We start from the raw sequence: 25,668 nt of genomic DNA, 5'->3' as shown, positions 1-25,668 counted from the left end.
GTGCGTAAGATACCCAGGAAGGGTTTGAATAGCCGAGGGAATGAATTTCCAGATCCATCCACTCAGCTTGTTACGACTCCAGTCACACATATGATTTCCATGTATATCATTCATTTGTAGGAGTGCTCTGGTTGTGATTTGTTAAATGAGTTGAGTGGGTGTGTTTAATCCTGTCTGTTTTTTAAATAATTATAAAACTTTTTTATTGAAGTATAATTAATGTACAGTGTTATATTAGTTTCAGGTGTACAACGTAATCATTCAACTATTCTACACTTTACTCAGTGCTCACCACGATAAGTGTGGTCATCATTTGTCACCAGATTTTTTACAATTTTATTGACTATATGCTCTATGCTTTGCTTTTCATCTCTGCCACATACATGTTTTGTAACTGGAAGTTTGTGCCTCTTAATCCCCTGACCTATTTCACCCACCTTCCCACTAATCTGAGATCTTAATTATTAGACGTTGCTTAACATTAAAAAAAAAAAAATAGTCACTTTTGAATGATCAGATATTAGTAGGGTCTTTGAGATGTTCAATGAATTGGAGACGGAGACTGGAGACTTTGTTGCCCCTTGTCACCCCACACCAGAAGTACCTCCTCTTTTCTGCCCCGTCAGTTCTTGATCTACTGAGAAACCCAAGTGGGGAAGGTCTGTGGTGCTTTTTATGATCAGTGGGTGGCAAATATGTGACGTTCTCCCCACCCCATCCCTTCTTAATCTCAGGGCCTGAGCAGCCTTTTCTCATTATCACGGAACCAGTGCAGTAGATCTTTCTCAGCACTGTCTCTAGGCAGGCACTGAATTAATTGGCGTGGGCATGTGAGAACAACCCTGGGGCTCTCACTGAACAGCGCACAGTGCGGGACTGGAGAAGGGTCTGTGCCTAGGAGTTGTGCCTGGGAGCAGAGAAAGCGTTAATGATGAAACCCGGGTGCTCCAGGTGTCCTGATTCTCCCGGGTAGTGTTTATGGTCACTTTGCTCTCTCAGGTAACAGGATAGGGCTATGAATATAAATCGATCCCTTTACTTAGGGTCCAGCTCACAAAACTTGTGATCTGGGTACTGGAGATGAGGTGGCAAATTTAGTTTTTTTATCCCAGTCATCTCTTCATGGTCTGTGAAGAGTTTGAAAAACAGTTTAGCAAAATTACCCTGGGATTGGGGAACTGGGGAGTGGGAGTTGAATAAATCCATCTTCTGAAGTACTGGGGGAAATATTTTTCAAGTAGCAGTTGTTAGAGGTACAAGTGTATCTTATCTGTTAAGTGTAGGGGTTCCACTTGGCAACACTGTTGAAAGGTCTAACTGCGTTTGAGTTTGCTCTTGCAGGTGCTTCCTTTCCTGTATTTAGATGGTCTTTCCTCAATTAATTTGAAATACCAAGGTTTTAATCTATCTGTTTGATAGTAAAATGTGAAAAGACCAATCTGAAGAATTGGATATTTTCTCTTGATTTGCAAGCATACAAAAAGATATTAGAAATTACAGAAGTCCCGTAGTTTGTACATTTATTTATTTGCTTTTTTTTTTTTTAAAGATTTTATTTATTTATTTGACAGACAGAGATCACAAGTAGGCAGAGAGGCAGTCAGAGAGAGGAGGAAGCAGGTTCCCTGCTGAGCAGAGAGCCTAATGTGGGGCTCGATCCCAGGACCCTGGGATCATGACCTGAGCTGGAAGCAGATGCTTAACTAACTGTCTGAGCCACCCAGGCGCCCCTGTTTTGTAGATTTAGAAATGGGCATTATAATAGCAAGTAGTACTTCATAATTTCCTATTACAAGAGAGAGAATGAGAGTGAGAGTGTGTGTGTGCACGCGTGTGTGTCCCTGTGTATTTGTTTTGGAGCATCTTGGAGTTCAGCTTTACAAAGTTAGCTTTGTCACTGTAGTTGCTGGAAATAAAAGAATGCATATCTGTACCTAATAAAATGGGATTTAAAAGTTACTAGGTTCTTCAAAAAAGTTGGCCTTTTCTAGTAGGCATTGCCTTTTAACACACATTTTCATGTGGAGTTTGTATTTATCTTGACCAGAGTAGTCAGTCACTGAAGAGCTATTTTCAAAGTTGCGTTGCTTCCGATAATTTTACCGTAGCGCTGTGGCATTTTACTGACCTAGCATTGTTTGGGGGTTGGGGTTGGGAGATGGAGGGCGGTAATGAATGGCTGTAGGCAGCCTCGGAGAATAAGACTGTGGATTGCTCACAAGATAGGCCAGCTACCTTTGTTCATTACATGCCCTGGAATGTACCTCTAACCTTAACCACGTCCGAGAGCTGTCTTCAAGCCATCATTACTAGCAGAAAGGCTGACACACATTACAGGTGTTTTTGATACAGGTTGGTAGTGTTGGAAAAGAAGAACAGCAAACATCCTATGTCAGTCAGAAGCGGTACAGAAAGTAGAGGTCTCCCTCTATGTCACAAGTAGTGACATAGTGCAAGTGATGTTCCAGAAATGGATTACATGGTCTGCATGTATCTGGTAGAATGGATGGAAGGGGGGCCACAGAGAGATGGTAGGCAGGATAAGTTGGTTTCAGAGGTTTCCAGAAATCTAGAGGTGATTTAATTCCTGAGTGAGGGTGCTGTTGCTTGTGGTGGTAACAGAAAGGAAGGGTCAGGGATAACCTACTTCCATCAAAGGAAGAATGCTTTTAATAGTGGTGCTTTAAAAATAATCAGCAATTTATGTTTTTCACTGACTCAGACACAGTTCTGTCTAATTCTGACCTTATCTATTCCTATCATCCTGTTATTCCAAAGAACTGTATTTTTACTGACTGTTTGGGAGAGGAAATCCTTGGATCACTAACTGAAGGATATAGTGTAATAAAAAAAAAAATTGGGGTTGTGATACTTTTAGGCCTCTGGTCTGTTAGAGATGTTTAGATTTTGTACAAGTCTGAGTCAGAACTGAACTTTTCAGGGTTCCGTTTTCGACTTCTCTGATCTGTCGTGAAACTGAAAATGGCTTCTAGGAGGTTCACAGTTCGGGCATCAAGCTGGTCTGCCCAGCTGTGGCTAGAGTGAAGGGGAAACCACACCTGTGAGCTATTGCAGGATTTTAGAATATTGGGCTCTCACAACCAGCGGCCCTGATAGGGAAGTCATAGAGTTGTGTTTGGTGTAATAGGATTGTCATTCAGCAGATATCCATTTTTGGATCCATTATCCATCCAGATATCCATTGAGAGATACCTGTTGCTCATTTTTTTCTATTAGATTCTTCAACAGATAAAGTAAGATTACCCCTAAGATGCTGCGTGTTCTATATATACCCCCTTCCGCCCCCGACAAAAGCATCATTAAAAAAAAATCAGAACATGTTGATAAAACTTCATCCTACTTTCTCACCATAATCACTGTGGACACTTTAGGGTATATTCTTTGATTTTTTTTTTTTTTTCCTGTGTGAAAAATAAACATTCCTAGTTTTGCACAAACACGACCAAGGCATAAACCTTGTATTTAACATGTGACTCCTTGTGTTGTTATTTCTCTATAAACAGTGGGTTGCAAACGTTGTCTTTGTTAACAGATCTTTTGTACAGCATTTAAAATTAGTCTTCTGTTGTATGGTTGAGGTAGTTTCCAGTTTTCCACTCTTCTGTGCTGTGTTCATACTTAGTACGAAGATATTTTAGTTCACATCAGAGTCTTTGCCAGTTTGTGTCTTGTTAATGATTTTCCTGGCATCATTACACCTAGATGCTCAGGGATAAGTGTTTGGGGGCATAGTGCTATTGACCTTGATTCCTGGTATATACATTCTGAGAGGGTAGGGTAGGTTCATAGTTGTGAAGGAAGTATTATAAACAGTTAACTTAAAACATCCTACAGCTCTTAGGAGAGAATAAAACTTTTTACTTTTTAGAAACTTATATGTATATAAACATGGGAACAAAGTGAAGTAATTCATGGGGATCATTCACTTCCTAATTCTGGTTAAATACTTGTACACAGTCTAAAAGTGTTATGTCATTATGACCTGATGTCTTCTAGAAAGAAGTTCTGCCTCTGGCTGTGCACTGGGTTATGTGAATGTTGGGCATATGGGTTAATATGTTTCTCCTCCCCTATCTTTCTGCCAAAGTTGAGAACCCTTGAAAAGGATTTTGCTACTATCTCTGAAATTGAGATTTTTAGGAACAAGTTCTTGCTTATTTCTTTAAAGTTGTCAATGTCATTGTTAGGATCATGAAGTATCCAGTAAAAAATAGATCTGTGCTGTGTGGATTGTTGCCCTCTGTATGAATTTCGTGGGGATAGAGAAAACTGAAACGAAACACATCACCATTTCAACAGTGGAGGTTTCTTGGTGATAGGATTATGAAGAATCAAAACTTTTCTTCCTGCTTTTCTGTATTTCCAGATTCCTAGAGTGAACATGTGTTATATGTTACAATATATGGGGATGAGGGAATGAAAATATGGGACAAATATTTTTAGAAGGTTTCACATGAGGGAGGGTGTGGTGGCGAGAACCCACAAAGATAGGAGTGGGTAGTTACTTTTCCACTGAGGAGGAGGCCTGCCAACCCTGAGGGAGCTCTCTGACTCCACCCTGTACTTTTCAGAGCCAGGGTTTTAGAAATCCTTTGTGCTAGTTAAGGACTGGCATAGTTAGCACAGCTAAGTAAGTATGTAACAGATTTCTATTATTAGTTTATCTTTGCTCAGTCTCATTTGATTGACAGAGTGTTCTCCACCCACAAAGTTTGATTTATTTTGGCAATTGGAAGAGGATTTTTTGGAGTGCTTGTTATCTAAAAAAAAGTAAGACTGGGGAACCTGCCTTTTCCTTACTCCCTTTAAAAAAAAAAAAAAAGAAAAGAAAGAAAAGAAACCCAAGAAAACCAAATACTGTTTGGGTTGGTCCTGGTGAGCATGCCTAATCTGGGGATTATGCAGCAAGCATGACCCGAGGGCTGGTTTTGTAAATGTTACCAAATCTGTTACTTAATCAACTGGAGATGTTCTTCCATTGTTGTGTCCCACAGTTAGGGCTGAATGGTGGAAACCAGTTCTGTGAGACTTGGCCAAACCCTTGTCCTTTAGGTCTTCATTTTACATTGGGCGGTGATTTGAAAGTATTTCCATTACAGAAATGTAAACCATCACACCGAGCAAAATAAATGGAAATATACCACGTTTCTAAGAGTTGACTTTTATCATTGTGAAAATTACAGTTGCTCATTGTAGGATAATTTCAAAGCTATAATAAGTACAAAGGAAAAAAAATACTGAACTCATCATTTCATTTATCCTAGGGTGTAACTAGTGTTAACAGTTTGATTCTATTTCATTTCAGTCTTTTAAAATAATTGGATGTTACATACATACTCTGATTAGGTAAATTTCTTTCTTTCTTTCTTTCTTTTTTTTTTAAGATTTTATTTATTTACTTGATAGACAGAGATTACAAGTAGTCAGAGAGGCAGGCAGAGAGAGAGAGGAGGAAGCAGGCTCCCCGCTGAGCAGAGAGCCCTATGCGGGGCTTGATCTCAGACCTTGAGACCATGACCAGAGCCAAAGGCAGAGGCTTTAACCCACTGAGCCAACCAGGCGCCCCTGACTAGGTAAATTTCACTTAACATTGGGTCGTGAGCATTTCCTCGTGGTATTTCTGGTTTACTTCTGTTTTGTAAAAGTGACTTCCTGTGGCTAGTAAGTGCTCTTATTTATGGTTGGCATGGGTGCAGATACCTTTTATTTTTCCGGTGGCTGCCTTAAATGTTAAACTTTTAATACTTAATCCAGGTATGTGTTAATTGTGATATTCTTTGTTGCTGGGCCCAAATGGATAGATTATTAGAGCTGGCGGGGACCTTGATCACAGAGTTCATTCCTTTAATTAGAGAAATGAGGAAAAACAATCCAGAAGAGTTGCCCTTTGCCCAATATCATTAAATTATTTAATGGTCTAAAAATATTACTGTAGGAAACAGCTGCTTACCGCTTTTTTGCAGGTTGAGAAACTGGGGCAGTGAGAATTTAACGAACACATTTTTGAAAGAACCAGGTTGTGTTTTTTATGTAGTTATAAGTAGGAAAGAGAGCAGTTGTTTCCTATTGAATTGACAAAACCTCTCTATTAAGTGTATTTTTCAGCCGCCACTTGGTGGATTTGATGGTGTGTGTAAGTGGTCACCATTATTTGCTCACATACGCATCCAGAAGCCGTTACTGGTGTGATGCTGACCATGCCTGCTTTTCTGTGAGGCCTTAAATAATTATTTTTTTCCTTTGCAGTTAACGAAAAATGGTCAGTATTTAAGGAAGCGTAGTTTTCAGGGGAGATAAGGAAGTGATTTTTGAAGTTTTGATATTTTAAGTTGTGTATTCAGTACAAACACTTCTCATAGGACTTTGAAAAGCGGTAGATTCTTAGAGTATTGTACAGCGTATTTGAGAAAAAGATGTTATGGCCTTGTGATTTCTTTTTATTTTGTTTTACTTATTTTTTAAACAAAGTGATGTCCTGAGAGATTAGCTAAAAAATGAAATGGAATCTGGGACCATTTCACTTTGACTTTGGGAAGAACCCAGGGCAGTGATTGGGGACAACACCAGCTTTGTCCACCCTGTGGTGTAGGCAGTCAGGGCCTGTGAACATGGCTGGTTCACCGACCTGCTGCCTTGGAAAAGTCCTCTCTGGAACAACCAGAGGTGCTCTTAGCAAGGCCTGCTTCCTGTGTGAGTACCTATTGTGGAGCTCTCCGTTGAATGGGAGGTTTGTGAGAAGTGGTTTCCCACCGGCACACAATGCCGCCTCTCTGCAGTGTAAATACACATTCCACTCGGGGTCAGGCTAACAGTGACCGGCCAGAACGCCCTTGCACAGAAAGATCTTTTGGAGTTCCATTTATTTATAGTGGCCAGTGGAAAATTAATATGCCCATTAAATCTATTTTTAAAAAATAAAAGGGAAGTCTTATCTGGTATTGTTTGTTGAATGCAAATCAGTAGCTATGCTGTATTTTAGTTTTGTTAATTTGTTGCTCTAGGAGATGAATTTCACTGTCTTGCTGACTTGTCTATATTTGAAACTTGAGTTTCTTGTTTTAAGAGTTCTACTGAGGCCACAGAAAACTTTCTTTGGATTCTTTGAAAGATATCATAGGCTGTGGCAAAAGAAAATGTTAGTGATAGAAAATACTAGATCAGGTTGTCTCTGGGTTTAGGTTTATTTATTTATTTATTTATTTAAAGATTTTATTTATTTATTTGATGAGAGAAATCACAAGTAGATGGAGAGGCAGGCAGAGAGAGAGAGGGAAGCAGGCTCCCTGCTGAGCAGAGAGCCCGATGTGGGACTCGATCCCAGGACCCTGAGATCATGACCTGAGCCGAAGGCAGCGGCTTAACCCACTGAGCCACCCAGGCGCCCTGGGTTTAGGTTTAGAGTGGGCTCATTGAGCAGTAAGTGAAGGTCTAGAGATCAGAATAGGTATGATTCTTTCTTGAGAAAAAATAAAAAAATTTTTTTTTGTCCTTATTCCTTGGACTTGATTTTTTTTTTCTAATCATTTTAACTTTTATTAATCAAACAAAACTAAAGGCAGCTGCTTTGTTCTTGTAGCTTACCTGACCATATACCAGATAAGTGATTTTTGATGAGGACCTGGGAAAGAACTATGAATATACAGGTTCCATCAAAAATGGGTTATTTCAGTCTCTAATAAAGTTAGGTAAATGAAATTTGAAAGAGAACAGATTAAATATTAGAAATCACAGAAATCTCTCCCTCAAATATCAGGGGCCTCTTTTAACAGTCTTTAGTGTAGCTCATTTGCAATCATGAAAAATGCATCAAGATCCGTCATTATTGCACAAGCCCCAAAGGAAAGCTGAGGGAACTCATGGGTGATTTTCATAGCTCCATTGTAAAGTCCAAGATCAAAGGATGGTTATCTTCTTTAAACTGGACTTAGGATGCACTCATGATGGTTGCCTTGGCCATTATTCTTCCAACTCCTTCCACAAATTCCAAAGATTTCTTCAAGGGGCTCCATCAACTCAATGTTTCCAGATTTTCCTTCTCCATCTGGAAGAATAAACATTTTTCCAGTAGGGTGTATCTTTCCAACCTCCCTACAAAGCAGACTTGCTTGTCAGTGAGCAAGCTGGCATGCTGGCATGGATGTGTGACCTGGGCAATCCATCATGTCCACCATGATGGTGAGGCCAGCTGATGACTTGCTTTGAATGCGGAGTATGAGTCTGACCACAGATGTTGAACCGGAGTCCCATCTAGTGGGCATGGATTTATTGGAGTCAGGTCCCCACCTGTTCCTGAAATCTGGTTTTGCTGATCAACCCCACAGGTAGGACCTGGCCCTCAACATCCATTTTCTTACACCTCCAGCATACTGCTCTTACTTCCTTCAAGATTTTCCCCACATGAATTTGTTTCACCAAAGTGCTTTACAGAGTGTAACATAAAGTCCTGGAGAGAGAAATCAATGCTAGAGTTTGGAGAGCTTTTCATTTGCATTAATACATTTTTTGTTCAGATTCTGTCAGGGGAATTATGGATATACAGAATATAAAATAGGGAGTATAATCTTGGTCTCCTAGAGAAGGAATTTAAAAATTTCTTCTTTTTACCTTCAAGCAACTTAGTTTAGTGCATTGGTTCTCAAAGTGTGGTGTGGGGGACCCTTGGGCATTCCTAAGACCCTTTTGTGAAGTTTGTGAAGTCATAACTATTAATAACCCTAAAATATTACTTGTCTTTTTCATCCTCTGTGTTTCTGAGTTCTTTAGTCATATTAATGGAAACATTTTCTGGTGTGTTTTCATGCATTTTCCTCTGAGGAAATATGAAAATTGGAGAACACCGGTTTTGTATCAGAGTTGAAATTTAAAATTATTTTGTTGGAAAAGTTTTGAAGCCTGTTAGACTCCTCAGATGTAGAATTTGCATGATTTCAGCGTAAAAGTTTCTTACACAGAGCAGAACCTAGATATGTATTCATTAAATAAATGAATGCAGCCCTCTTACATTTTCTTAACAAATAGTATTATATAATTAATGATGTCCTCATTATTCAAATGGAGTGTTTAGAATGTAAGCAAGCACCGTGCATTTGACATCTCGATTCATCCATTTGCACATAAACTCTGTGTGTACACTGGTCATTATTTTCACCTGTTAAAACCAGCCTCCCTAAGGCTCTGTGGTACGTGACAGGGCATTTTCCCCCCCTTGAAAAACAGAAATTATTTTTTTGTAAAGAATTACATTTTTATAATTTAAAAAATGTTAGTCTGATTTAATAATGTGGTTTGCATATATTACCTCATTAAAATTTTATAAAAATGGGCTAATCTGAAATAGTAAGTAGATTAGTAAATAGTTGTTTCCTTACGGGAGTCTTTGCACCTGCTAATTTGTTTCTTTGCAAGTTTTGTCATTTCTTGTGAATTTTCTGTTTCAGTATATTATAAGCCCCAAGAAACACCTGGTGTTTGCTTTGTGTTCCGTCACTTTAAGTGAAAATCAAAGCTGCTTATGAGAATGTCATCAGCTGTAGTGATTCTTCAAGCAACAACACCATGCTTATAAAGTGATTTTCAGTGTATCCTATCCTATTCTCTCATTGACACCCACCCCCTTCCCCACAGAGGTGGAGCAAAGAATCATATTTAAAAATATGTATATATGTGAACCGACATCTACAGTTAGTAATGAAATGTCAGAAATCTTTGAAATAACATATTTAAGAGTAAATCAGACAAAACATTAATGATTTTGACGGCGCAGATTGTTTTCCTTATAATGGATGTTTTATGACATCTGTAGGAGTAGACAAAACTGAGTTTGTGAAATAAACGTGGTTGAATTCTGTATGAGCTGATGAAAGCAATAATTTTAGTATCCTCCTGGCTGATCAGAAATGAAGACTGAGGTGTAAGGGGCATGTTTCAAAGATAAATTCATCTTCTGGAACACTTAAGACTAGAAAAGAGAGGCCACAGCTGGGAAACCAAATTTAGACCCTGGAGCTTATCTCAGATGAAAGGTTGCATAGAGCAGGGAGGTCTGCTGACTTGGTGTTGTTTCATCAAAAGTGTCAGTGTGGATTACGTTTTCGTTACTGAGTATAACATTTCACTGTAATGCTGTTTAGCCCCATGCCTGTGTTTTTGGAATCCTAGGATCCTAGTTCAGTGCCTGGCATCTAGTGGCACTCAGTAAATATTTGTTCCAACAATGGATGATAGTTTCTGTTCAGGTCCTTTGGTTTGGTGCTATTTTAGAAGGTACGTTTCAACTAAGTTCTTGTGAGATAATCAAAAATAATAGAATCTTGAAACTCTTGGTAGCAAAGGCCTTGTTCTAGCAGCCTCCTCGGTGACTTGCTGAGCTGCCTTCTTCCTTTGTGAGTAATTTTGCTTTTGTAAAAATCCCTGTGGAGGATAGATCCCTTTAGGAGCTTAAAATCTGGTTTATGCAGGTTTGTTTTCCTCCCTGGTTAATTTCTAACCATCCAGGCTAGATGATGATACAGTGAATTAGCTTAACCTTCCTTAAGCTGCTTTAAAAAAGGTTTTATAAATTGTTTTTCTTTTTTTAAAGATTTTATTTACTTACTTGACAGAGAGTGACCACAAGTAGGCAGAGAGGCAGGCAGAGAGAGAGAGGAGGAAGCAGGCTCCCCACAGAGCAGAGAGCCCGATGTGGGACTCGATCCCAGGACCCCGGGACCATGACCTGAGCTGAAGGCAGAGGCTTTAACCCACTGAGCCACCCAGGCACCACTATAAATTGTTAAATCTGCACCTGGGTAAGGATACCTGAAAAACTCTAATAGGAAAGAAATATACTTTTATCAGATTTGACAGTTAATTTTTGAATTTTGTATCCTGTGCTTGTTCAGTTTAAAAAAAAAAAAAAGGGCGGGGGTGGGTGGGCAGAGAATGGAAGGAGGGTTGACACACAGCCTGTCAGTTGCAGGTGCACAACAGCAACTCAACAATGATGGACATTGGAAAGACATACCAGGATCATGTTTTACCGAAATTTTAAAACCACTGACCTGTGAATTCTTCATAAGCGTTTCTCCTTTTGCCTTGGTTGTGAGATTTTTGCATGTCAATCAGTTGGTTAAGAGAGCAAGGACTCCTTACCGTCACTTTCTGTTGAGTCTCCTTGGGCCAGTTCCTTGATGTTCGCTCCTACTTCAGGTGAATAGTGTGAGGCCGGATGAGCATGAGTGTCTTCACCCTAGCAGGCTGAAGGAACGGCTTCAGAACTCTTTTCACTTTTTCCAGAAGCAGTCAGTCATTTGGTGCTTAACACTTTATTTCCCCCCAAATAAAGGGTGTTATGTGTGGCTGTTAGGTACTCAGTGGTTGCAGGAAAGGGAATTTAATTCATGATACATATCTTAAAAACAGTAATAGTACATACTGGGTTTTTAAAGGGAATCTAGAAGTTGTGTGAAGGAACCCATATTACAGATGAAGAAACTGAGACATGGAGAGCCCATGCAGGAATACTTGGAACCACATACCACACACAGCGCTGTGGGGTTGCAGGCTGATGGTTGTGCCCGAGGGCTCGGGAAGGAGGGAGATTCTGGTTCTGGGAAGGAGTGAATGTCTTCTGACTTCCCCTGTCATCTCTTCCTATCTTTTTATGCTGCTGGGGGTGAGTATTTGGGAGTGGACGTTGAGGGTGGGAAGGCCTCAATCTGGGGGCGGGGGGTGGCTTGAGAAATGACCTTTCCATTCTTAGACTGGAGTTTCCTAGACTTTTCTTCAATGTCCCACAGAAAAAGATAGAAAGAAGCAGCCATACAAGTCCAAATGACATTGAAAATGCAATTTTTCAGTTACTCTCATCCATGGGTTAAGTCTGTGGGACAGTTGACTTGGATATATGTACAGATAAGTGCTCAGAGCTTTGCAGTGTTTCCTTGTAGGTGCTAGATTGTCCTTGGGATGTCACATTTACTGTGCTCAGTGTAGCTGGAGTCAAGGTGTTCTAATAAAAACGTCTAATTACACTTGTAAACTTCTTTAAACATCCTTTAAAAACAATGAAAGAAGCAAACAAAGGTTTGGTCAACTTTTTTGGTAGGTGGGGTCCCTTTCCTTTTAGTTAACATTTGCAGAACTGAGAATGTGGATCTCAGGTCCAGAGATTGTAAATATCCAGTGACGTAATTTTTTTTTCCCTTCAGGTTTTAGGTGTTCTTAAATATTTGGGACATCCTGGGGGTGGGGTGCTGTGGAAGCAGTATCTCTGGAGAACTAGAAGAGCAGCCTCAGATTACTCCAATGTTTGCATCTAAGCCTTAGATCTATAGTCTTCGCCCCCCCACTGAACGCAGTGCCTTCTGTATAGTCATTTTGCCTTCAGACGTGGCTGTGCCTTGACATTTAAGCAAAGGCCAATTGAAAGCACACCACAGAAGCATCTAGATCGTCTTGAAGGCAGGGTCTGACCATGAGATTACTTGGCCCCCATCTCTGTTCCCCAGATTGCTGTGGACCATTCTTTTTCACTTGCTGATCAAACCATTATTTATTTTAATACCAGGGCAGGCGGTGGCAGTGGTGGTGTTTTTCATCTGACCAGGATTTCTTTGTGGATTTAAACAGTGCACCTCAATATCCTGTGTTTATTTTTATTTATTTATTTTGTAAAGATTTTATTTATCTACTCGTCAGAGAGAGAAATCGCAAGTAGGCAGAGAGGCAGGCAGAGAGAGGAAGAAGCAGGCTCCCTGCTGAGCAGAGAGCCCGATGTGGAGCTTGATCCCAGCACCCTGAGATCATGACCTGAGCCGAAGGCAAAGGCTTAACCCACTGAGCCACTCAGGCGCCCCAATATCCTGTGTTTATAATGGTAGGCAAAAGGCAAGAGTGTTTTGAAGGTTGAGAACTTTTTTAGACAACTGTAATTTAACTTCGCTAATGAACCCGTATCAGACAAGAAGACAAATTCCAGACAATCTGTGCCTCCACCAACCAGCTGGGTGCATACCTCCAGGTCCTGCTCATGTCTCAAGAGGTTTTTCTGCATGAACAGTTAGCACCACTCCTTCTTTCATTCAAGTGGCAAGCCATGGCAAGAGTCTTTCTTCCACAGCTGTGCGGAACTCAGCTGTAAAATTAGATTTCATTGGCATACAAACACCGTGATTACCATCACTCTTTGCTCAATACATTCTTTTTCCAGCATTTTACTTTGATTCTTCTTTTATGCATAGGGCTCAGGTTCTACTTTCATGAGTAAGAGTAACTAGAGGTTTTCAGGGTTTCAAGTAAACGTCTCCTAGCTTAAGTTTAATCTGTATGAAGTCGGCAGCGGTGTTTGAAACATGGTCTGTTAAGAGCAGAAAGGAACCTTAAAGGCTAATCTATAATCTTGTCATTTTGTAAAAGAAGAAATTAAGTTCAGAGTACCTGGGCAAACTGTGGATTAGAACTCGGATTTGGCACTACCCAGTCTTCGGGTTGTTCTACTAGAAAGCTGTTTACCATAGTGCGCTGGTTCTTTGAACCCTCGATTGCAGAGAGGCTGTGAAAATTTCCGATAAAAATCCTTAGTCCCTCTCTGTAGCCTCTCCCCCTGCCCAGTCTCATTTGATTTACTAAAAAGCAAAGGGGAATATTTGCCTGTACCCAAGTACCTTTCCAGCCCACAGAGTACGGGAGAGGTGAGCGCAAGAAAAAGCCCCCAGACCACATCGTGTGCAGGTTCCTAAATGGCCCCACGCTAATCTGCGTGGGCAGAAGCGGGCACAGGGCACTGGCTTCTGGTTGCCTCCAAGGGAGAGTCAAACCCTACTCTCCTAGTCACGGGGAAGTGGCCAGAACAGATGTGTGTGGATTTTGAGCGCCATTTCTTTCTCTGTTTCAGAGGTACAGATGATGGTACAGTGTTTGTTTTGTTTGAATCATTTTTTCCCCCTATTGTTGCTGTTTCCATAGTTATTACTAGAAAGCTGTTTCTCATTTTGCTCAGAAGGCTAGAAAGGACAAGCATTTTCAGAGTTTCAAATCAGCATGGAGCCAGTAAAGAGAGAGTTGTTTCTCATGAGGAAAAGAAAATAGCAAAGGATACTGTGGCATCACCTTAGTTGTAGGAATGTGTACAGCTTACTTTTGTCTCTTCTCTCTCCTCATTTCTTCGGCTCTCTCCCTCCTTCCTCTTTGTCTTTCTAAGTCTTGCTAATAAAGCTTACAAAGGAAGACCACACTTGAGGAATTGCCAGTCTTTGTGACTGATGGTATAAGTCCATAAAGTTGGGTATGAGAGGAGGTTCATGAACATAGTTGTTTCTTTTTTTCATATGCTTTATGATTCTCTGTCAAAATTTTGGCTTTTCTGCATTTTTATTTGTTGCTACAGCCGTGGCACAGACAAGTGTAAGTCAGCTGCACAAACGTTTGTCATTATCAATTTTTATTAGACTTCGGTTTTATATTGGAAGCCATTTAGAAACTTGTAATCACTCATAAAGCATTAGCTGCTTGATAGTTACATTGTTTTAAAAGAGAATACAGTAATTTCTTAGTAACCTCTCAAACCCCTTTACCCAAACACAACCCAGCAAAGAAAAACCGCTGGCTTCTGTGATTGAAAAGTTTGTCCTGTTGTCTTTTTGACTACTGCTGGGTTTCGGGTTTTTGTTTTTGTTTTTTTTTTTTTCATATTTTGTCTTTTGTATTTTTTTGGCTTTGCAATAGGAAAACATTTTTTATTTTTAAACTTTATGTATATATTTTTTCTTATTACTACTATATAAATCATTAGAAAATTTCTCTGGTACATTTGTGACAATTCTGAAACAGGGCTGGTAATCAAGTCTCACTATTAGAAGTCAGTTGTTATTTTTAGCCGAGAAGGAAACTTTCTTGAAGTATGAACCCAGCTTTGATTTTACTAATGTGCCTATGACGATATTTTTCTCAGGTTGTAGAACCAGCATGTTGCAAGCAAAATGTTTTACACGCTGTTTAGTTTGTGTGAATGTGATGGGTTACTTTGTGTTTTATTGGAAAAGATGCAAACTTTTTGGAATCATAGTTACCTTGAGTAGTATGAATTTTTTATTTATTAATATATATTATATGACTTATTTGCCCTGTTGCTTTGTAAGAGGTTCCTGTCATTATTGATGTGTTTCTGTCAATTTCCCTTTCAACAAGGAACCCATTTGATTTTTGAAAGTGCATTTTAAACTGCAGAATGGAAGCAAAAAGTTAACACTGATCATGTGCAGTCTTCTTATTGGTTCCCTTACTGCAGCTGCTTTTCTAGACACTTCTCTGGGATAGTCTATAAGTCAGTCAAAAAGCACATCAGAGTGTAGGTAAAGTAAGCTTGGGAGCGGTGCCTCTGCCCTGACCGGATTTAAATGCGGAGACTCAAGTCCTTATCCTGCAGCCTGGCTGCCCTTGAGTTCTGATGGTAGTTCCTTTTTGTGTTGTGACGTTTCTTTTTCTCTTGTCATCTGAAACTAATTTGGGTATTGTACTGCTAATTCACATCTTGAGTTAATGTAAGGAAATATGGGTCATTGGCCCATGGAGTGAGGGACCAGGATGTTTTGTTATTAATTTGAAGGCCAGGTCCACCGACTTAAAACTCTCCCAGCAGTGATTAGGGTTTTAGTTTTTTTCAAGTGAGAAAAGCTTCCTAGTATATAATTGCTTTCTCCGGCCTTTGGAAATGGATCTGCGGTTCTCTCCTGAGAATTAGGTTTTTCATGAATTTGGCCAGTATGTTTCTTGGTATAGGCTGGGGCCATATACCCAGCCTATAGACTTGGAGTGGGGGAAGCAACATAAGAGGAAAAAGTAATAAGCCAGTTGTCTAGAGTAATGTAAAAACTGAAGACCTTTTGTAATATTCTTTTAAAATAAGGTGTTTTTAAAAAGCTTTGGGGCATATGTTTGGACGGAGCAAAATGTCTTACTAACAATGAGGATCTGTTCATTTTGTTTCCCAGAGTGCCCAGCCCCCACCACTGCTGTTAGCTCTCGAGGGACTTCTTCCCTAAGTCCCTTAGCACTGGGCCTCACTAGCAGGTACTGAATGTGGCAAGGAGAGGGGGAAGGTAACCACAAGTGCTCTCGTGACATCCCTCCCCTGTAAGTCAGAAGGCTAGAACTGGCCAGGCATGAAGCACTTGTGGTTTTAGTGTTAGGATGTGTGGTTAGGGGGAGAGGTGGTGAAGGCCTGTGGTTGTTACCCAATTCTTTGAAATGGAAGTATGGGTAAGAGTACAGTAAAGACAAGGAGCGAGACCTTGGAGCTTTGGGGGCAGGATGGGGGAATTAGAGAGGGTTAGAAGAGTGTTGTAGCAGGGGTCCTCTGTGGTCCTCTGTTTTCCATTTTTTTAAATCCATATTAGTTTTGCAGCACAATTTTATTCTTCATACGTGAAGGGTAGTGGTCTAGAGGGTGGGGTCCTTGCAAGAACTTGGTTATGTGCAGGGGGAGAGTGTGAATGTGGCACAGCCTTGAATAAAATAATGTGAGTTCTGGGACCCATTTGGCCGGCTTAGATACATACCTGTCTAGGAAAGAAGGAACCCAGACCAAGAAAATCAGTGTTTTTTGTTTCTGATTCTGTTTTTTTATTTAACAGAGAGAGAGAGAGAGAAGCAGCGAGAGCAGAAACAAGCAGGGGCAGTGGGAAAGGGAAAGCAGGCTTCCCACTAGGCAGGGAGCCCAACACGGGGCTCCATCCCTGGGATGGGTCTGAGCTGAAGGTAGATGCTTAACCATCTGAGCCACCCAGGAGCTCTGGAAAATAAGTGTTTTGTCAGGGTGGTTTCTCCCGAGACTTTCTGACTCTAACAAAAAACAGGCATAGCTCAGTTTTCTGGAGGTTACCCAACTGGCCATTCAGCTTCTCTTAGAGCTGATAATCAGCAAATGATCAAGGAAGATCGTTGAAGACACATCTGGGAGCTTCAGTGAGCCCACAAGGACCCTTCCCCTTATGTGTGTACATGACTAGCCCTCTGGCTTCTTAGCCCAAGGAAGATGTAAGACAGCAAGTTTAGGATATGGTCCTGAAATTCGAGGGAGTTTGGTGTGTGGCTCGCAGTATGGCCTCATGAGAAAGAGGAAAAAACCAACAATTACCCATAGGATTTTGAAGTAGGGGTGAATTTCTCCAGATATGTAAGGTCAGAATGCCTCAGTAACTCCTTAACACATCACCTTGTGACTAAACACAGTATTGTTGGGAACAATAAACCCACATCCCTAAGAAGTCAAGTTACGACCAGCCTGCTCTTTAAAGAGGGGGATGTGTCATTCCTGTCCACAGTCATTACAGATAAAGTAAGTTTTGTTCCTTAAAGTTAACTGTTTGGATAATAAGGTTTCCACACTTACTGCTTCATCTGTGACGCTAAATTCCACGATCATTTTAAGGGACAACTTGGCAGGCCATTGCCTTGCTAAATAGCTGGGCATTATCTTGCTTAGAGATAACTTACTGACTTTCTTCATTATATCTTTTGCATTCCAGTCAAGTGAAACTACTGTATGTATGGGCAGAGAGCCTAGAAATGGGAATTTAAATACTGCTGGCTGCAAGTACCTCCCCACCTAGATGAGTCTTTTATTTTTTTAAAATTTTATTTAATTTAATTTTTTTGGGGGGTGTTCCAAAATCCATTCTTATGCACCACACCCAGTGCTTTATGCAATACGTGCCCTCCTTAATACCACCAGGCTCACCTAGCCCCCCACAAACCCCTCCAAAACCCTCAGTTTGTTTCTTAGATGAATCTTTTACCTGATACTCCACTGGGGATAAAGTTTGGTTTACCTCTGATAAAACTCTTAGGGATTAGAAAAACAGGGCTTGGATTTTAGCAAGCCGGCAGCCTATGGAGAAGAAGATCAGCAGCTTTGGTTATGGAGAAGCAAGGCTCTACCCCCGGCTTCACAGTGGCTTTTGTTCCCTTTATTCATTCTTCAGTTTCCTCCACGATTAACTGTGGTTGAGTTTAGGCGTTAGGAGTGTGGGATGTTTATAAATTCACACTGATGGCTGTCCGAGTGATTGTCACATAGTTGACTTTATTTCAAGTACAGTTCCCCAGTTCCCTCTGTCCTCCCTTCCCCCTTCCTGGCCCCTCCCAGTAATCTGAAATAATCACCATACATTGGCGAGGTAGATGATCTGTTGTAGTAGGGGGGAAAAAGGATTCAGGCATCTTTTTTCTTTATGGATTGGCTGCATTACCCAAAGTTGCCTGTACAGTTTTCAAAAGCAAATACAATTATAATGATCTCTTTTCCCCAGTGGACTTGGTTTCGTTGGGTGTTTTTGTAACTCTGTGTGGGTCCCCTATTCTCCCATTCTCCATCTATAGGACCTTTTAGCCCCTTATCCCACAGTTGCAGAGCCTGGATTTAACTCCATAATTTGGACCGGACATCTGTGGTTAAGAATGTTCCTATTAATAGCAAGTGCCATGGGTTAACTTGGCGCCAACCAGAAATTTTCTTAAATTGGAATTGTCACTGTTAGATACAGTGTTGGCCTTGAGATACTCTTTTGTATTAAGGACAGGGGACCAGGAATGCCTGAATTTGGTTTCAGATTACAGCTATCTCCTGCTACCCAGTACCTGCAGATACTAGGTAGAGACAATGAGAAGCAGGTTGATGGGATTTGAGTCTCAAACCCCAGTACTGAAAAATCAGGCAGCTGGGTTGGACCATGTGGAGAGAAGGAGCCCACAGCCCAGAGCAGGTCCTGACTGAGGACCTCAGTCCTTTGCCCTACCCCTCGCCCCATTCATTACCAGTCTCTGGCCTAATGGAAGGACCTAGAGTAGAGGCTGAAAGGACCTAGGGACAAGTCCCTGAAGTGGGTCTGCTCCAGCTGCTCCTCTTGGGAAGAGAAAAGAAGGACAGATTCCGTCCTTGGGTTTGTCTGTGAGATGAAGGCTGGGACTGCTCCTGTGGCAAAGGGCTTTGGCCCCTCCCTGGGGGAAGGGGGAGAAGAGGGAGCCATAATCCCTGCACCACAACCTCCCCAGCACAGTGCCTTGGGACTCTCCTGGGGAAAGTGAGGAAAAGGTGGAAGAGAGAGCCGCTTCACCCCAAGGCTTTACATACTCAGACCCCTGATGTAAATGACTGTCCTGTTTATCCAACTTGCAATTTGGAAGAAACATGAAATAAAACATTCCACTTAAGAAGCAAGCCTGTGTAATATCGGCAGTCTGAGGAAAGTAGCTGTCCTATCCTTACGCACTGGGAGGATTAAATATATTAGAAATAAAATTGAAATGGACATTAGTTCTCCCTCATTTGACCTACTCAATCAAACAGTGATGTCATGATTGTGTCAATGGAATTATCTTAGTTAATTTTATTGTGCAAGAATCTATTTCCTTCATCAGGATAAACTATTGGGCTTTGGGTTTTGTACTTTTATTTGCTTAGGAACTGAGTAATTGCCTCATAAAAACAGCAGGATGGTACTATTAACACTGAATTATAAGACCTGTTATTACAGAATGTGCTTCCCTAGTTGGGACAAGACTTCGTTGTTTGGTGCTTAAAATAATTAGTTTCTCTGAATGGGGTTATAATGAACAGTGTAAAATTTTACCTTTTTAAAATAAAAAAGTTTACAGTCTCTTGGGTGGCTTTTATGCATCATTTGATACTTCCAGGAAAGGGGTTTCTTTTGGGTGGGATTGCAGGAGAGGGAAGTATATTTAATGTTCAGAATGGAGGGGTTTAAGAATGAGAAAAATATTCTATTTCTGTCACACCTGAGACAACTTTGAGATAATTGTTAAAGGATTTATCCTACTGTTTTGCTTGATTTGGACATTGGGGTTCCCATTTGTGATTTGGATTAAAGGATGCATTGATCAGATATCCTTGATTTGATATTTGATATCATTTATGTGATAAATGTGCATGTCCATTTGTTTCTGAACAGATCTAAAACACGTGTCTTCGTTTTCTCTTCTTTGCACATGATATTAAACTTCTTATGCTGTAAATTTTTAGGCATAAGTGAAGGATATTAAATACTTCTTAAAGAACAAATTATAATTTTATTTCTATTTTTTAAAAGATTTTCTTTATTTGAGAGAGACAGGAAGAGTGAGTGGTGATGAGGGGCAGAGGGAGAGAGAGAGAAGCCGACTCTCTGCTGAGCAGGAAGCCAAAGGTGGGAATCGATCTCAGGACCCAGGGATCATGTTCTGAGCTGAAGGCAGACTTAACTGACTGGGCCACCCAGATGCCCCAGCAAGTTATAATTTTAAATAGAAATTTGTTGTTATTTTCCCACTGTTGAATTGGAAAAGTAGTTTTTGGTAGCAGGTACCCTTTTGGAGTGACAATGGCTTTGTGCTGTCTTGAATACTTGTATGAAAATAATTTTTTCCGAGGAAGCAAGGTGGTTTGCTTTTCAGCCCTACTCTGCACAAGGTGCCATGGGTTCTGTCTGAGATACAGGGGAGTTCAAGATCTGCACAGTGATGACGACATAAATGCACAGCATGTTAAAGTCAATTCAAGGAAATGACAGGAGAGAGATAATTAGAACATGATTAATTACCACATTAGTGGCAGGGTCAGAAATTGCAACAATTGCAGTGTAAGCTTTGTTAACTTGCTTGGATTAACTGCTTATGAACAGTATTTTGATCCTAATGAAAAGGAATACCTGTTTTTGTAGGTCATCCTCTTTGGCCTTATTTCCTGTAATTAAAGATAATGATACCACCAGTTTTTGTTTGACACTTGACCATCTCACAGTATTGTCTCATTTTAGCCCCAGAAAGATCCCTGGGGTAGGGTAGTTACAATTACTCATATATTTAAAAAATCTATAACTAAATGACAAAGTCTAGGTCTGGGAGGTTATGTTCACATGGTTGCTTGGAGACTCAGGTTGGTGGTCTTCTAGTTCAGCCATTTTCTTACTTTGGCTTTACCCCTCCTTGGGGCCTGGCACAATAACTCTGCACTATAGGATTAGAATAATTTGACTTTCAGCTGACTTCCTGATGGTGCACTTAAATTGCTGATGTTGTTCTAGGTGACTTTTTGGGGTCCTGGGTCCTTTTTAAAAAATGGTGGTTCTCTTGCAGGAAGCCAGTTGAGGGAAATTCTCCATGAATGTACGTCACAATGATGATGACCGACCAAATCCCTCTGGAACTGCCACCATTGCTGAACGGAGAGGTAGCCATGATGCCTCACTTGGTGAATGGAGACGCGGCTCAGCAGGTTGGTGTAGTAAGAGGGAAATTTAAGTTCAACTGTCTAAGTGAAAACCATTAACTCGGTCCTTGTTCTGGTTTGAGATTGAAAGGTCTGTGCTTGTGAACATTAATAGTTCCAGAGGTAAGTGTTTTTGCTGTAGAAGTAGTAATGGTTTTTAAGAATATCCGATTATGGCTTTTGATAACAGCAAATCTTACCTCATTTAGTTGGTATTGCTGCTGAAACATCAGAAAAATGTCTGATTTTTAAATGAATCATTTTGAAAATATGTACTAGTCTTTGGAAAAAAATGTCTATTTATTCAGGTCCTGTGTTGTGCTTGACTGGTTGGCCTGGATGGCCAGAGCAAGACACTCTGAGGGTGAGTCAGGTTTTGCTCTCACATGGGGGTGTGGGGTGACCTCGGCAAGATGCACAGGTCCACACGAACCCACCCCAGCTCCTAGACGACCCTTCCAAATGGATAGTCCGCTTCCCAGAAAGTGACGGTACTTATTCTCTCAGTATTACTGAATATCGCCAAATAGTAAAGATATTGCAGACTCATTCATGTAGCACTTGGGAAGAAATTTAAATGGAAAGTAAAACTTTAAAAAATCATTAGATGAACTGTTCCGATAAGATTTTTTTTAGTGACTGAGAAAACGGGGTTTGCTCAGTCTTTTACTAAATAAATACCCTTTTGTCTTTGCACAGTTCTTCAGGAGCATGAAAGTAAAAAAAGTCTTTGTCTTAGGAAAAGTAGGATTGGGAACAATTGTGTGAAAAATGTTTGCCCAGACTTGATTAGTAACTCAGATAAGTTAATCAGCCATTCCTTTAATGTCCGTGTGTGCTTGCCCCCCCACCTCACTCTGTTACAGTAGGTGAACAGCCTTTATCCATCACAGTCCATTCATACTTGGCCTCTATTGGATCTTACTTTGCTGCCCAATTTATTTATATTACTTAACTATGCTTTGTACCATAAACCTTTCAAGAACAAAGCATGTCTAATGGGTGTTCAGTAAATGTTTGTTGGTTGGATAAATTTCACCTCTTCTCACCACTGATACAGGCACTTCCCTTCCTGACTCAATCTCTTTCTCTCTCTCTGTGCTGGATCATTTCCACCAGACATCCTGTAGTATCTTTTTTTTTAAAGATTTTATTTATTTATTTGACAGAGAGAGATCACAAGTAGACGGAGAGGCAGGCAGAGAGAAAGAGAGAGAGGGAAGCAGGCTCCCTGCCGAGCAGAGAGCCCGATGTGGGACTCGATCCCAGGACCCTGAGATCATGACCTGAGCCGAAGGCAGCGGCTTAACCCACTGAGCCACCCAGGTGCCCCATCCTGTAGTATCTTTTACCTCAAACCCATAAACAACTCCCCAGCACAACAAGATCCTCGCTCTTGACTCCACATCCCTGTGGAGTTACCACTTCCTGTCCGCCTCCCTGACAGTAGGTGTTCTTTAAGTAGAGCCTTATCTTCCTTTTCCCTGTTGCTCTTCAAGCTCAGAGTTTTCACTTGCATCTCTTGTCCTCTTTTCCCAAGCCTGTCAGCAAGGCCTGTTGGCTTCATCTCAGGAACATGTGCTGAAACCATAATTTGCCACATCTACTTCATTGCCGCTACTGCCACTGGACTCCAAGCCGGCATCTCTCGCCAGGGTTGGGCATTCCTTCTCACTGGCCTCTCTGCTTTTGCTTTTGCCCTAGCAAAAAGTATTTGCCACACAGCAGTCTTCTGAGAGAGTTTCCAAAACACCACATCAGGGACGCCTGGGTGGCTCAGTCATTTGAGTGCCCGACTCTTGGTTTTAGCTCAGGTCATGATCTCAAGGTCGTGAGATTGAGCCCCGTGTGAGGCTCTGTGCTCACCGTGGAGTCTGCTTGAGATTCTCTCTCCCTCTCCCTCTTCCTCTGCGCCTCCCCCTGCTTGCACATGTGCGTGCGCGCTCTCTCTCTCTCTCCAATAAATATGTAGAGAAAAACTTAAAGCATACCCACGTCATGTCAGTGCCCTGCTCAGAGCTGCCCTGTAACACCTGGAATAACATCGCAGTGCAGGGCCGAGGCCCGTCAGCCCTCCAGGTGTAGCCTTTGCCCTCTTCATCGTGCTCCCCATGCTCTGCTCGTGGGAGGATTTCCAAAGTACAAGGGACCGTTTTAGGTGTCTGGTCTCCCTTTTCACTAATGAAAAGGTTGAAAAAACCAAGGTATTCAGATGTGACTTAAGTTGGGAGGCATCTTGGCCTCTGCTCAGTCATCTAATTCCCATTTGCGTAGGTACTTGGAGACCCGACGCCACGTGTCCATGTCACTGTGTACCATTTTTGTGTTTTGGTGATTTGTTCCTCGTTGCTGTCGTTCAGTTTGCACAGAACACCCTTTTGTAGTTTATGATCTCTAGCACACCAAATCCTTAGTTACAGAATTTTTGAATTCTGTCTTCACACATAAACTTTCTTGCACCTAGAAATGACCAAAGCCTGAGAAAAGACTGTGGACATCTTCAGGCCATGTGGCATTTCACTCCTCTGCACGTCTACCTCAGCTCTAAGGAAATGTTGCTTAATAATTTGGATTAAAAAGATCACGTTTTTATTGTATCTGTAAATCCAGGAGTGGGAGAATCTAATTCATTTTTTTTTTTACACTGTCAAATATGAAGCTTTCTCAAACTGGGGCTATATTTACTCTAAAAATGATCGTAGGAATGTAAGGTTTTAGGTTTTCTAATTAGCAGGTATGGTTGTGCTCACAGCATTAATGTTTACAGGTTATATGGGCCAAGCTGTTGATTGGCATGAACCCTGAGTTTCTCTTAATGGGACATACTTAAGTGGACAGAGTGTGTTTGAAATCTCCCTCCTCGCAGGATCAACCCAAGATTTATCATGCCTTGAGGTTACCTCTGTGTGGCTCAGCCTAGGCAGTGGCCTCTGTGCCTTACATCTTTCTTCCTCTTTCTGCCCCCAGAGTCTCCCCATCTGTGTCTCCCTCCTTTCCTGAAGCCGCTGCTCTTTCCTTTGGGCCGTAACATTTAGCTTTGGCCTAGTGAGAGTAGAATCTTCAGGGCCTGTGCGTGAAACCTGGGCTAAGGCACAAGGTGAAGACAGGCCCCAGGAGCAAGCAGAACCAAAATCAATGGAAAAATACCAGAGAGGAGGTAAGGAGAGAGGAGGTCAGCAAAAAGAACAAGGACCAAAGGTCAGGATCCAAAAGTCTGGAACTGCATGAGTGTTGGGTGCTTGCCTTAGACACCTGTTGGTAATTGCCTCTTGCTCCTAAATAGCCTGTTTGGTGTGATGCTCAGGAGAGCTGTGTCAAAGGATCAGGACATGGGACACACCAGAGAATACGATCTCTATTAATGTTTTATGGTTTTTTTTTTTCTAATTTTTAAAAATTTTTCTGAGCATAACCTAGAGATTTTATTGTCTTCATAATATAACAAAATACAAAGTTTAGAATTGGATCTCTTGGTCCTTTCTCTTCCATCTCCTCCCAGTTCACAAGGCTTGCATCTCTTTTTTATTTTTATTTTGAACTGATCTCTAAACCCAGCGCAGGGCTCGAACTTACAACCCCTGAGATCAAGAGTAACATGCTCTACCGACTGATCCAGCCAGCGCCCCCTGCTTGTGTCCCTTAATAGCCAGCCTTCTCTTAGCTCTGCAGTTGTGCTCGATACATTCAAGCCTAGCACAGTCTTCTTTGTAGTTTTAGACATTTTGCAGAAAATCTGCTTCATCTGCCCAGTACAGCCACTGTGCTTCCTCTCATAATGCCACTTTTCCCTGGGCGTAAAGAGAATCTTTGCCTTTCTGGTGCTGTGTCCCTTTGAGGGGCTGGTGCTGGCCACGCTTGTTGCAGGAAGCGGGCTGGGTTTTAGAAACGCCCAGCATGTTTGTGAGAGCACTGTCAGTGTGGGAAGCTCTGCTAGTGTTTTCTGATGCTTCCCTGTGCCGTCCCTCTGAGGCATTACCTTTTCGTCTCAACCAGGACCTTCTGGAGACCCAGGGTTGACTTCAACGATGGCATGGTGGACGCTATCTGGCAGACCCTTGGGGGTGACATTTGAAGGGTGGGGAGGGCAGCATTTGAGCCACCTCCCAAATGAGACTGTCAGGAAGAGCTACCCACCGGCCACGGGGCTGTGCCTCTACCTTCGTGTTAGAAGCAAATATGGCGAAGCTTACCTTGTATGTGTTTACAGCATTCTTAATACTTTGCAGCTGTGCAGAGCACATTGTAAACATTTCTGTATTTGCAAAAGAACCACCGCAGTTATGAGAAAGCTCCCCAGTTCCCACAGGCCGCTGCCTCCTGAGTTTTGTCATGATGGTTTCTGGATTCCGTTAGTGTGTGTTCTTGCCGAGATAGCCCGCTCTGTTCTGGTTTTCTAAATGAGACAC

The 25,668-nt window shown here is 41.4% G+C and overlaps 1 protein-coding gene and 1 pseudogene across 2 annotated transcripts in view; one reads left to right on the top strand and one right to left on the bottom strand.

Annotated features, from left to right (window-relative positions):
* FNDC3B (fibronectin type III domain containing 3B) overlaps positions 1–25,668 on the top strand; it is a 345,426-nt gene that overhangs the window by 51,604 nt on the left and 268,154 nt on the right. For both annotated transcript variants that reach the window (XM_059163470.1, XM_059163471.1), the window contains exon 2: positions 21,130–21,268. In XM_059163470.1, coding sequence (XP_059019453.1) covers positions 21,158–21,268 — 111 coding nt within the window. In that variant the 5' untranslated portion in view covers positions 21,130–21,157. The remainder of the gene's footprint in view (positions 1–21,129; positions 21,269–25,668) is intronic.
* LOC131824865 (replication protein A 14 kDa subunit-like) lies at positions 7,841–8,192 on the bottom strand (annotated as a pseudogene).

Source organism: Mustela lutreola, chromosome 2 (assembly GCF_030435805.1).
Source record: "Mustela lutreola isolate mMusLut2 chromosome 2, mMusLut2.pri, whole genome shotgun sequence".
NCBI lineage: Eukaryota > Metazoa > Chordata > Mammalia > Carnivora > Mustelidae > Mustela > Mustela lutreola.
The sequence above is the reverse complement of the archived record's forward strand: the minus strand, read 5'-3'. Positions and strand labels throughout refer to the sequence as shown.